The sequence below is a fragment of the Silene latifolia genome, chromosome 7, assembly GCF_048544455.1.
Source record: "Silene latifolia isolate original U9 population chromosome 7, ASM4854445v1, whole genome shotgun sequence".
Classification (NCBI taxonomy): domain Eukaryota; kingdom Viridiplantae; phylum Streptophyta; class Magnoliopsida; order Caryophyllales; family Caryophyllaceae; genus Silene; species Silene latifolia.
The window spans coordinates 14,862,920-14,876,558 of NC_133532.1; the positions used below are offsets into that span (position 1 = coordinate 14,862,920).

The following is a 13,639-nucleotide window of genomic DNA, read 5'->3' on the forward strand; positions in this document are numbered from 1 at the left end:
AATCAAAAGATTTTGGGTTATGACTTCTATTTATAATCATAAGATCACCATGCCTTATGATAATCTTCCGATGTGAGACAATTCTAATATTTATACATAGTATATTCACCACACTTACGTTACTTTTCAATGTAGGACAAATAACATACTAAGTACACCATTTTTTTTGCACCTACTTTGACATCAACCCGATTTAATAATGAGAAAATACAATACAATACAATATACACTCTAATGATAGCATTTTTTTATCACAATATAATTATATAATTTTCATACGATACTTTTTTTTCAAATGAAATATAAAGTTTTTATATCAAAATTATAAACATCACTTTAATATAATATAGAAAATGTATATATATGGGACATATCTATTATTTATACATAATATATTCACAACACCTACATTATTTTTCAATGTGGGACATATAACATGCTAAAAAGTCTATATCTTTTATATCAAAAAATTTTGGATTAATACATAAGTTTCAAGTATGCCTCCTATTTATATTTATAGAATCACCCTACCGTATACTATTATTTCAATGTGAGATACATAATTTAATTATTTAGACGTAGTATGTTCATAATGCCTACATTATTTTTCAATGTGAAAGATATAACATACCCAGAAATACATGTCTCTTCTTAAAAAATCACTATTGTATACATATTATTTTTCTTTGAAGGTAAAATCACTTAGTCTCGATCATTAGATATATATGGATCTCTACATCGTACATATAACGACTCATTAACGCTCTATTACTACATTCAGAAGACAACCATTAGTAAAATCTTTAGTTTTGTATTGTGTCAGGAGATTACCATTAGTAAAACCTTTAGTTATTTTTTGATTTCTTGTTCATGTTCTTAACTCTTTCCCGGGTAGTTCCCAACGATTTCCACTTTATTTTTTATATCATATCGTAGATAATGATAAAAAATCTTAAGAGCTCTTTAAAACAATATTTATGAGACTCAAAAAATTTTGGGTGGATACATAAGTTCCAAATATGCATCCTATTTATAATCATAGGATCACATCACTTTATACTAATCTTTCGGTGTGGGACAATTCCACTATTTATATGTAGTATATTCACTACACCTACTTATTTTCCAATGTGGGACAAAACATACTAAAAAGTACACAATTTTACGTATTAAGAAGCACACCATCTTTAATATGTGCAAATAATATGAAATTTATACTCTAATGATAGCATTTTTTAACACAAAGCTAATTATATTATTTTCATAATTTTTTTAACGATATTTTTTTGCCAAATGAAATGTAAAAGTTTGATATAAAAATTGGAAATATCACTTGAATATAATTTAGGAAATATACATATTATAATAATTAAAAGATTTTCCACTTTATTTTTTACATCAAAAATTATACTTTCCTAAATTGATTTTTGATGATGTGGACGCTCTCAGATCGCTCGAAAAAACTCTCTTTTATATATATATATATAGATATATAGATTTATGTGATCATGTTTATGGTTAGACTAGTTTTAAACCCGTGCAAATTGCACGGATTGCTGTATTGAGTTTTGTTATGATTATGGAGTATTATGTAAAAATCATAGTTAAGTTTCTAAAGAATCATATTTAATATTCTTGATTTGAGCTATTAATTCATTTGCAATTAGCGAGTTTGTACATAAAGACCTATCTATAATATGACAATATTAATAATGTGTCTATATTCAAAACATAGCAAACATAATAAATATATATAAATTTGAAAAAATAAAATAGATGGGTACGATATAAGTAGTAATAACACAATTATTGAAAGGGAAACCCGTGCTATTTTCATGCGCCGGAAATTCAAAGTTTTGTCATATTACTATACTTGTTATATAAATGATTTTGTAATAAAGATAATTATCCTACAATATAATCGTAATAAAAATAATTTTAGTTGTCTTGAAATATAATTAAGCTTGTATAACTTCTATGAACGTAAGAAGATATATATTTGGGCCTATATACAAATACAATAACCCGATGTGATACTACATACTAATTCCATACAAATCGCATAATGTAAGACTATATATAATAATTTGAACATGGGATGATATATTCTTTTTCATTTTGTACAACGTCTTAACGTAAAAGCTTGTACAATTGATTCAGTGAGCCCATATTCAAGGACATACATGAAATGATATTAATTCCCCAAAAAAAGTTCATAAGCTGTACCAAAACTTGGCTCATAATATACCACTAACAATCTCTACTAAGATCAATAGGTCATGCTGACAAATATTCTATAAGATCATCTTTAACAAAAAAAAATACAACTAAATTAGTCCTTGAACAAAAAATAAAAATAAATTCGTTTACAAAAACTTAATAATAATAATTATTATTTATGTCGATAACCAAATATGTTATATTGGTAACGGACATATTTGAATATGTCAATACTCATTACAAGATAGCAGGTTGTTAAATAAATGTAAAATAAAATAAAAAATATGGTCTATTATCTTTTTGAGCCGTTGATAGTCTTATTTAAACTTTGGCAAAACTGACCCGGTCCGAGTAACTCGATGCTACATCCGAACTGAAGACTTGAATCTCATATGAACCCGAATTGACCCAACTTTATTCAACCTGGACCACAAATAACTTGAAAACAGTCAACCGAAAATGTCTCGAACCCGACCGACTCAACCCGAACTCGAATTGACCCGACCCAATCCCAACCTGATTGACCCGTTTATCCAATCTAGTCTTATATGTACTCTCATGAGAGAGTTACTCATCTCAAAATTAAACTTTGTCCATAATTACACTTAGGCCCATAACAAACGTAGCAAAGCTATACTTTACCGATAATACTACCATAAAATTATCACTTAGGAACCCTACATTATATTTCGTCACTTCTCACATAGGTATTTGATTATCTCACTTCCGCCATTCCCTATCTCTTCTCACCGCTTCTCATATCCCTCACATTGTCTGTCATATTTCATAGGCTTGTTCTTTTGATATGAAGATTATCCAAGTATGTATATCAAAAGAAATTCGTCTTTTTCATCACCATTTATTTAGCTTATAAATTGTTTCTTGGCTCAATTTTCTAGCTTAGAAATCCCTCTTTTCATCACCATTTTTTCAATTTAAATACATTTTTCAATCTTGTTGATTTTTTTCTCGTACAAAAGGAGTCCTTTGAATTTTTTCATTAAGCATATATAATTGTATTTCCCTCCTTTTATTATTTTATTGTCGTAAAAATTATGTGATCATCCCAAACCCAAAAATATGACTCAAGTTGTACTCTCAAATAGTGTTGATGTGATGAATAGTCAAAATTAAGGATTTGTGTATTCTCACAAGAAATTCGCAAATTTTATGTCAGAGGGCTTTATTTTGTCTGAAACTATTAAATAATAGACAGATTTATGTGATCATGTTTATGGTTAGATGTGATTATTTGTAAGAGATTAGGGGAGGATACAATCAAAATATTGGAAAAAGACTTTTATGTAGAGGTGAAGATGTAAAATTGAGGTATTTTATTAGGATTTGGAGTTTTATTGGATTGTAGGGCGGTAAGAAAAAGAAAATATATGTACAGAATTTTAGAAGAGTTACATTTTTATTGAGAATGATTGTTTAATTATACAGAAATTAATCATTGTATCGTTGCTGAATTCGCCTCTCATGGCAATTATAAGATTTATAACCATGTTAATTTAAGTTTTAGTATGAGGTTATGCGGATTCGTGCACATTCTTAATAAGATATCTATAATCACTATGGATGGATCTTCAAGTAACTAGTCAAAAGAATGTTACAAATTAAGAGATGAAATCTTATAATGGTCCTAAATATGAAAAACTATCTGGGACTAGACTTGTTAAAATTCGAATAGGCTTCTTACGGGTCAAGACTCGTAAAATCTTGAACCATTACTGTTTGCCCGAACTTGAAATGCCTCGTTAGTTGAAGGTTAAGATTCAACACAACTCGCTTGACTCAATGGGTCAATGACAAGTTTATGAATCACGTTAAATGTCAACATAATAGAACATATAAAAAGCGAAAAATAAGGAGTATAATGTTAGTAACTATTTCAACTAAATTTTGATAAGTCGAAATATGATTTACACATTAATGTTTATATAACATTACAAAAATAAAGATTTGCGCTGTAATATGAAAAATAATTTAAAATTAAAAATGTTAATAGAAAAAAAAGGAATTATTTTTAGCCGTTGTTATGACTCTGACATGATAAACGATCCATATAAAAAATATAATCTGATATATACGATTGTATCTGACTTTGACCCTTTTGACAAGTCTATTTAGGACAAAATAGAAAGGAACTCGATTGTTAAGCAAAAAATGACCGTAATTAGAAACCTTAATGGTATGGCTTAAAACAAACAATTTCTATAAACATTATTTTGTAAAGAGACTCCGATCTCGTTGCACGTGTAGTTAGTGCTAAATCGTCATGAGTCACAACCTCCTTTAAATTTTCATTCTTATTTTGGAGTAGTTAGTCAATAATACCGAGTATGAGAGAAAAGGAAGAGCATAAGACTAGTATTCTTACGAGTGTTTCTTAGTGATTAAGATGCCAAGTTTAAAGCAACGTACCAAAAGATGTGTGCAATTATTTTAGTCAATGAAGAATGTTCATGACAACTTACTAAAATACTACTAACTAAAAAACTAAAATTGAAAATTGGGTGGAAAATGCAATCCTCCCTGCAGGAAAGCATAGATCGATACGCTGTACACTACAGTACTTAAGAAGATGACTAAGTGCGATGAAGGACCTTAATTATGTTAAAAATGGGTTCGGTCTCCGTTAACTTTTCCTATTTCATTGTAAACTTTTCATCCCGTTTCCTTAAGTTGTGATTGAAACTTAGATATTCATTCACACCCGAAGTTAATAGCTTAACACCCCTCTCCCCCTATCATCTACTCCAAGATCCGCCACTGAATCAACGTAAATTATGCCTTTAGCAAGTCCAAGGTTAGTTGACATTAGTTATAACGGTTCTCAACTTTTAAATAAGTAGAACATATTACTCTCGTCCCTGATCGTTTATTTACATTTATTTTTGACACAAAGATTAAGAAAAGAGAAATGCGACAATTATTAAATGATAAGTGAATCAAATTGAGTGTGAGATCAAAGTGTCTATCAAAGGTACTCCCAAAATAAAATGCTAAACAATTAACTAACACACTCTAAAATGGAATGAGTAAGCAAGTAACCGGGATAAAGGGAGTACTTAGCAAAATATTGCAAATTTTTGTATAAATTGTTTTTTACACAAGTATTATTATAACACAAAATGACATTTTACTTAAATAACCTTTCTGGAAATTACTTCCTCGACTTATATGTTATGCATTAAGGGCATTGTTGTTTTTAATGGGTGATTATACAATGTTTATGATAAAAAAACCATTTTACAAGAGACTTACTCAAGATCATTATAAATCTTCCTAAATGCTTTCTTTATACTCATCTACAGATATATTGCAAACAAATGTAATTAGACCTAATAAACGGATCATTAAAGTCAACTTTATTGAATCAGTCTGAGTCAAGTCGTTTTCGTTTGAGTATGATTTTGTATCGACTTCGGGTGAATACGATTTCGGCCTTATTCTTTTGGACTGAAATCGTCTGAACCGAACTTAGTGGAGTTGAACTGATCTGAACTTAATGGGGTTGAACTGAACTGAACTAAGAGTTAATTTATAAAGAGAAAAGCTGAACTGAATAAAGCTAAACTAAATTGAACTGAACTAAATAGAGCTAAACTGAACCGAAATAAGTTAAAATTAAGTAGTTCATTAAAAGTCGGGTGGTTTTAGGCGGGTCTCCGATCAATTTCCGAAATCTTGACCACTCGAAATCCCAAATACGAGGTGATCATCTTCATCCTCGCACAAACTTCACCATACCTTCCACCAACTTCTCTCACCATTAACAATTTCCTCCCCCAAACCCTAATTCTCTCTCTCTTTCAAATCCCCAATTCCTCATTTCACTTCAATTTGAGCTCAGAAATGGCGACAAGAAATCGAACAGCAGTGTTTAAAAGACACAGAGACGCACTCAAAGCCGTCAAAACGCCGGTTACAACGATAATGGATCGTGGCGATGGTGGTCCGGTTATCGAAATGGCTTCGCTGCTTAATTCGCATCGATCTTCTTCTTCTTATACTCCTCTTAGCACTGATGATCCTTCCACTTCAAGGTTTTCTTTATCCTCTTTTAATTAGGGTTTACTTCTTTGATTATAGTTCAATTTGATTTAATTTTTTGTTGATAAATTAGCTGGTTAGTGGTTATTGTCTTTATTAAGCTAGTTGAGCTAATATATGTGTTGTTAGGGTAATTGAGGGTTTTGTTTGAATGATTAGATTAAAATTGCGTCGATGGGGTTCTCGACTTCGCGGTATTGCACATTTCAGTGCATAAGTGGGAGGTAGTGTGCGTGGTTTCGATTACGAAAGGGGTTGTTTCCATTAGTTCTTTGATGGAATGTGTATCGAGCAGCCAAAAGACCTGCAGCGTTTTTATCGTCGCTAGTATGATACTATGAGTGTTTATCATTGCTAGTTTGTGTTACTGTTTTTGTGATTGCTCTAGTGAGGTACTTTGTGGGGCGGAATAGGGGGGACGGGGAAGGATTTAAGCCCCTAAACCGCGAGAGTGCAAATTGGCATTGGTGTTTAGGACTTATAATGCAATTGAGAGGGGTAAATGGTATGTACTATAATTAGATCTGAATTGAATATCAACGCTACGGATGACAATGGATCTCATAATCGATTCAGTTTGAGTGGACCGGAAAAGCTATAATAATTTTATTCAAGTTGAATCATTGAAATTGAGACGAATTTAGAACCATTGACCCATTGTGGTTGTTCTGGATCAACCTAAAAGGCTGTTTGTATGCATCCAATGTGAATCCTTTGGACCAGGCACTCAATAGTCGGTGTCTGTAACTTATTGGTATGGACCCTGGTTGATGTCATGTATCGGAGTCCGGTCCATTTACAGTCGGTTGCTATCCTTCAAATTAGGACAAACAATTTAAAGAGATTATGCCCTCGGAGACTCATCACCCTTCTCCTGGCTGATCACATGCTTGTATAATTGGACCATTTGCTCTCTTTTAAGAATCTAAGACTCCTTCCCAGCCCTGTCATGGAAAGATACTCTATACCCAAGGGTTCAGCAATAGAGATTTGAGAGAGTTTTGTAGAAAGCAGACCTTAGATTTTTATTGGGGTTTTGTTCATCAGCATTAACTAGGCGTGTTATGTCATCTCGTTGCTTACGGCATTGATCATAGATAGCAACAAAGAAAAGCCCTATAATGTATAATACAAACTCTTGGTTTCCCTTTCCAATGGAGCCAAAGACTCAATACTCTTTGGTTATGGTCATGGTCCTATGAATCATGATGAAATAAAGCAAAATGACTCACTAAATGGTTGCGCTTCTTTCTATTTTGAAATACTAGTCATTCGATGCAGTTGCTGCCGCAATTTTCAGCTTAGGTCATTTGAAAACAGTCTTGTTAACACAAAGGAAAGGCAGCCTGCATCTGAACCCCCCACCCCGCAATTTGCGGGAGCCATTGATGTAGTGGGATAATGATGTTGATTTGTTGTTGTACAAAGGCTAGGAACTTTCCATTAACCCCATATCCCAATTGAGGAGACAAAAGAGTTGAAACCTAATGTCCATCGTTAAAAGGAGCCGTCCCTTATCCTATCCTCCCACTTTCCATTGGTGTGATGCCTTATCACCGAGGAGGACAAAAGAAAAAAAGAAAAAAAGATTTGTCAATGTGCTTCTTGATAAAGCCTTTTTGGTTAGTATCTTTGACAAATGCTCTTTGTATGGAGATAGACGTGGTTGTTAATCAATGTTTTGTTTTCCTTAATCCATTTTCTACCCCTCTTGCAATTAGTGGCAAAGAGACTCCCTTAAGTGTAAAGTCTTGGCTAGTGCTCGTAAAAGTAGTCTATTGTTTTTGGAGAACCACTTTGATTACAACTTATGCCTTTGTTATGTTAGATAAGGAGGGCAGAACACGGACAAGGAGCCATCCAAAATCTTATGCATATTGCAACATATCTGCAATTTTGCATAAGTTGTATTGTTGTGATTAGAATATCCAAAGCTTCATAGCGTTCGAGAGGCTAGTACATTCTTTTGGAAATGTACAACATATGGAACTTTCGACATTACAGACATCTCTTCAACAAAATTTACAGAGAGTTATACCTTAAAACTAGACTTCTACATAATCCTCTTCTTCTTTTGACTCTTTGAGGCTAGTGCTAAAACGTATCGTTCATTGTTCTTTTGAAGGTTCTAGGTGTTTATGTCGTGTCAAATGATTTGAAGTGGATCCACCTGTTATTTAAACGTGACAAATGTCCGTTCTTTCTTTCTTTATTTCTTTCTCCTTATGTTGGCCTGAACTCTGAAATTTAAGGTCTTTTGGCAATTTTCATATTTTCTTTTAGCAGACATGTTAAGTTTCTATCAAGAGCTTCACTTACAATAATGTGTGTGTGTCAATTTTTCTTTTGGAAAAATATACACACTTTGGTGGAGCGGTAACTGGTAGTTCTGTAGAGAGAAGATTTCTTCAACAATAACAGTACCTCATTACCTTAAAGGCAGTAACTATCAAATGCTTGTGCTACGTATCAGCTTTAACAAAAGGATTTTCAGCTTCTTGGCTATCACACTAGTATACTTTGTTTTAGAGGGTTGCCAAAAGTTCCCGAATACGGCTATATCGTGGCAGATACATGACTGATATGAGGCTAATATAGCTGCTGCTGTGCTTGATCGATACAGTATATGAACCGATATAAAACACAATCTGCAATAAACCGCCATATCAAACGTACCATTTCATAGTACGCAACCGCAATTTGCAACCATTACTGTAATCAACAACTTAATATCATGTCTATTATGAGGCGAGGAGATCTGATGTATGAAACCGTAGCCTGGTGTGAAAACACAAGTTTAATGATTTTTGGACGACCCATCAGGAAAATTGTATCAGTGTCAGTTGACTCCTACTTTGTGATAATATGAAAAGCTTAGACGGTTTCGTGAGTCATTTTGCTTTATTCCGTCGTGTTCCACAGGACCAAAATTAAAGGACGGGGAAATCTTTGGGATCACAATTAGAAAAATGAAAATCATCTGGAGTTGTAAATTAGTTCGTATAAAGCAAAATGACTATATATGATGGGTTAAGCTAAATACTCTAATAGATAGAGTGCAAATTTATAATTTATAGATGAGTGATGCAATGGAATTGTATTACAGTCAGGGTTGCAGTTGAAAGTGAACTGAATTTTCCTGTATCCATGATTTTTCGATGACACCCCTCTCATTTGCTACAGCAGAGGGGCAGTAACAGCTGGTCTACCACCAGCATGGGTGGACATTGCAGAAGAAATAACTTCAAATATACATCGTGCTCGAATCAAAATGGCAGAGTTAATAAAGGCTCATTCAAAGGCTTTAATGGTATCCTTCGGAGACGGTAGAGAAGATCAACATCAGATTGAATTTCTTACACAAGAGATTACCGATATACTAAGAAGATCGGAGAAAAGGTTAAAGCAGCTCTCTGCACGTGGTCCTGCTGAGGACTCTAGTGTCCGTATGAATGTACAGGTGAGTCTACTCCCAGTCTTCCCCGATGGTGGTAGTTTCATTCTCTATTCCGTGATATTCCCTTTTTCTTTTCCATGCGTCATGTTTTTGGGGGTTAGTCATCTTTTGCTTTGGTTATCATTTATATATTGCTTTTATTTCTAGTTTTTATCTGGGACCTCACCTCAGAATAATGGCTTTTTGTCATAAAACACAAGACAAATGAATGATGTTGATTTATATGGACAAGATATAGCCGATGTTGCTAAGATTTCGGTACGGGTGTACAGACAAACAAATGTTGTTGATTTATATCGACAAGATATATAAGCCCCTATTATACTCAGATTCAGGTTTAGGTGTCAGACATGTTTCATATCCGATTGTCAGCCTCACTATAACACAATTTTTAAGATACTGGGACCTTCCTGAAATGAAGATACGGGTACGGATAGGCGGGGACACGTCTTCAAAATAGAAAATTAATTAAAATATGAAATATGTAAGTTTTTCAAGTGAAATGGATTGATTTTGAGACATAAGGTTTAAAATCATTCTATATGCTTCATGTACCAGTTTCTTCCTGTACTTTAGTCAAGCAAGCTGGTAAGTGTTGGGTAAGGAATGCATGCAGCAAGCCTTTATCCTTGAGTGTGTGTCAAACGCGAATATAGCCCCAAAGTGAGGAGTCAAAATAACTTAGGCTATAGTCCAATAATGTTTTTCTCAGATCTCCGGAGGCTGACCGTAAAATGATGGTCCATCACTGTCTTTGGAGGCTGACTGTAATGATGCTTTGTGACTGTCTATGTTGTTGATTACATGTCCAACCGGACTTGGTGTATTGTGTGAGGATTGAACTATTAGATGAAATGATTTACTTCTGTATGCTTCTGTGACAGCGCTCCCTTGCTACAGACCTTCAAAATCTCTCGGTTGAACTTCGTAAGAAACAATCAACATACTTGAAACGGCTTAGGCAACAACAGGAGGTGATATACACATCTTATTATCCATTCTATTTAATACTGGCTGCAGATTTTGTAAAAAGTACGACGGAGTTCTAATTTCCTTCTCTACGTACAGGGTTCTGATGGCGTGGACTTGGAAATGAACCTAAATGGAAGCGTCTCAAAATATGAGGATGAATTCACTGATGTGGTATGATTGTGTCCTTTAAACCCGAAAAATAATCAGATGTATGGTTCATAACAATTTGAGATTTGGAGAGCTCTATGCTAAAATGGACTTTTGCATTTTGAATCGTGAATACTGTAGCTGTAGCAGTTGTAATTGTGGATATTGATCCTCAGCCATTGAAGGGCACATATACTTTCTATCAAATTCTTATTTATGCTTTTTTCTTTTGTTTAGGGTTTTAGCGATCACCAAATTTCTGAGATTAAGAAAAGCGAACATTTGACAGCAGAAAGGGAAAGAGAGATCAAGCAGGTGACCCTGTTTTATTTTCTCAGGAGTGTCAAGTTTTCTGATACATATGCTTGCCTCTATCTTTTGGTATCTTATCAATAACGATAACAAAGTTTGTTTACATGTTAGGTCGTGGAGTCGGTGAATGAGTTAGCTCAGATAATGAAGGATCTTTCTGCTCTAGTGATTGACCAAGTAATCTACATTTACCTTGCGTAATTGGGTTTAGCTTCATAGATTTTTAGCCACAATTTGGTGATTTAAGTTTACTTTTCTTGCAGGGTACTATTGTTGATCGTATAGACTACAACATTCAAAATGTTGCATCATCAGTTGAGGAAGGCTTTAAACAGCTTCAGAAAGTACTCTCTCTCTCTACATTACATTCCTTACTCACCATGTGTGTGATGTTGGTCCATAACACGAGTCTTGTTATATTATGTTATAGGCGGAACGAACACAAAGAAAAGGCGGTATGGTCAAGTGTGCTACAGTTCTCATCATAATGTGCTTTGTCATGTTGATACTTCTCATCCTCAAGGAGACCATCTTCTAAAAGAGCAGTTTGGATGCTCAGGCTTTATTGAGATTAACAAGTTATCATCTGCAGTGTCTTATTCTTTGACTGGCGTGATACGGAGACCTAATTTTCTTCCAATTATTTGAGTAAAAATTTGTAGAATCTAAATTTTTCCATCGCAGCTCCAGTCCGTGCATATAAATGATTCTGTTCTGTACTTCTGGTAGATATATTGAAATGGCTCTCACTTCAAGAACATAACAATGATTTAATTGGTCGTTATTCTGTTTTGTTATACATTTTTTGTAGAGGATTTTGGTTTATTGTTTTAATATCAATATATATAGTTGTGTCGCTTTCGTATGTTAAAATCACTTGTTAATCAAAATCTTAGTCGACTCTACATGAAATGAACACTGAACTTGTGTAACACTTGGGAGTCACGAGATTGACACCAATCTATACATTTTAGTCGGGATAATAAAGTAAGGTTGGTGTTTAATAAGGATATATACGTCTTATTAGTTATTGTATTGCGGAGTAAAAAATAACTAGTTTCTCCGTTAGACGATCAATATACCACTTTTAATGATTTTTTTTTGTCTCATAGAAGCCATATTTATTTATTTTTTGTACAAGGTCATCAATTGTCGATCATGCTGTCAAAAAAAAAATGTCGATCATGAGAATAAAGGAGACCTTATTTATGTCGAAAAGGACCTGACAGTTAAGTCCATATTTGATTGGGACGGAGGGAGTATATCCTTTTTTTTTTGGGTGAAGCGATGTGGGAAATAGCCCAAACAAAGGAGGGAAACTGATGATGACGATAGGCAGCAACTCCTGGAGGTGGCGATGGGCATGGTGGCGAAGAGGAAGTTGTTGATTGTTGCGTGTGGGTTGCGGGTTTTTGTTTGTAGAAGGGTGTTCACTTATTCGGGGTTGCTTTAAATTTTATGGGGGTGGGTCGGATACTTTCATCGTGTATAGGATTTAGTGTTTATTATTATTATTATTACTATTATTATTATTATTATTATTATTATTATTATTTTTTTTTAATAAAAATAGAGAGAGAGAGGGGGGAGGGGCGATATCACGATCCTGACTGCCGCTCTATTCTCCGTCACCACCGTCGCCATCTCACGCCGGCCATCTCTTCGTCGGCGTTATTGGTGTCGGCGGCTGTTTAGGGTTGCAGTTTTGGGTTTAGGGCATCGTGTTTATTGCCGTTTTTGGTTTAGGGCTTCGGGTTTCTGGGTTATTCTTCCGGCGTTGGCTGCCAACAACCACCCCACGTCGACCTTTAGACCTCACGTCGCCGATCAGGGGCAGTTGTTGTGGGTTGTTCATACGGTGGTCCTTGGTTGTGAAGGAATTGCGTGCGGTGTGTCGTCTTTCAGGGATAATTGTCGCCGGCTTTGCGACCATTGTCGACCTGCGCCATCACCAGTTGGCCATCAGACCTCAAGTCGCCGGTCATTTTGGTTGTGGCTGACGACACTGCTTTGGGTTTTCCTTCCACCGGTGAGTGTTCGTTTTCTTTTCGTTTTTTTCCTGTTTTTTTTTTTCACGCTGTTTGTTTCCTTGCTGCGGTGGTCCGGTGCTTCTGCCTGTGATCGGCCACTGCCGCCTCTGCCACTGCCTTGTGTGGGTGGGTTCAGGTTGTAGTGGGTGTTGCGGTTTGCGTGGTGTGGAGTTTCGGGTTGTGTGGGTGTTGGGACGTTTGTCAACAGCTACGGTGTGGTTTGTTGGTGGTGGTCCTCGGCTGTTCAACGCCGTTGTGTGCGAGGAAGGGTGTTGGGTTTTGTTGTCCTTTCATGCCTGAGCTAGTACGGTACCATTGTCCTTTTTCGGGTCTTCATGCGTGTCGGGATGGTTTCGGTAAGGGCCTGACTAAGGCGGCATGGCAGAAACATTTACAGGACCGACATTGTCATGATGGTGCGTTGGACCTTACGCGTCAGATT

The 13,639-nt window shown here is 35.0% G+C and overlaps 1 protein-coding gene across 2 annotated transcripts; it reads left to right on the forward strand.

Moving 5' to 3' along the window:
- Positions 1 to 5,859: 5,859 nt before the first annotated feature.
- On the forward strand, positions 5,860 to 11,966 carry LOC141591826 (syntaxin-43-like). Of its 2 annotated transcripts, none has more exons than XM_074412309.1 (8): positions 5,860 to 6,272; positions 9,466 to 9,739; positions 10,621 to 10,710; positions 10,805 to 10,879; positions 11,093 to 11,170; positions 11,279 to 11,344; positions 11,431 to 11,511; positions 11,598 to 11,966. In XM_074412309.1, exons 1-8 carry the CDS (start codon positions 6,082 to 6,084, stop codon positions 11,703 to 11,705), a joined length of 963 nt encoding a protein of 320 aa, XP_074268410.1. In that variant the 5' UTR covers positions 5,860 to 6,081; the 3' UTR covers positions 11,706 to 11,966. The 2 variants fall into 2 exon arrangements, with proteins under 2 accessions (XP_074268410.1, XP_074268408.1); XM_074412307.1 differs by having other exon boundaries at positions 5,868 to 6,272; positions 9,463 to 9,739.
- Positions 11,967 to 13,639: the final 1,673 nt, after the last annotated feature.

What these genes read in the sequence shown, in the direction of transcription:
- LOC141591826 (XM_074412307.1), top strand. Translation starts at nt 6,082, where the DNA reads ATGGCGACAAGAAATCGAACAGCAGTGTTTAAAAGACACAGAGACGCA. An exon ending in CTGCTCTAGTGATTGACCAA is followed by an intron (nt 11,345 to 11,430) that starts GTAATCTACATT and finishes CTTTTCTTGCAG; the next exon opens with GGTACTATTGTTGATCGTAT. An exon ending in GCTTTAAACAGCTTCAGAAA is followed by an intron (nt 11,512 to 11,597) that starts GTACTCTCTCTC and finishes ATTATGTTATAG; the next exon opens with GCGGAACGAACACAAAGAAA.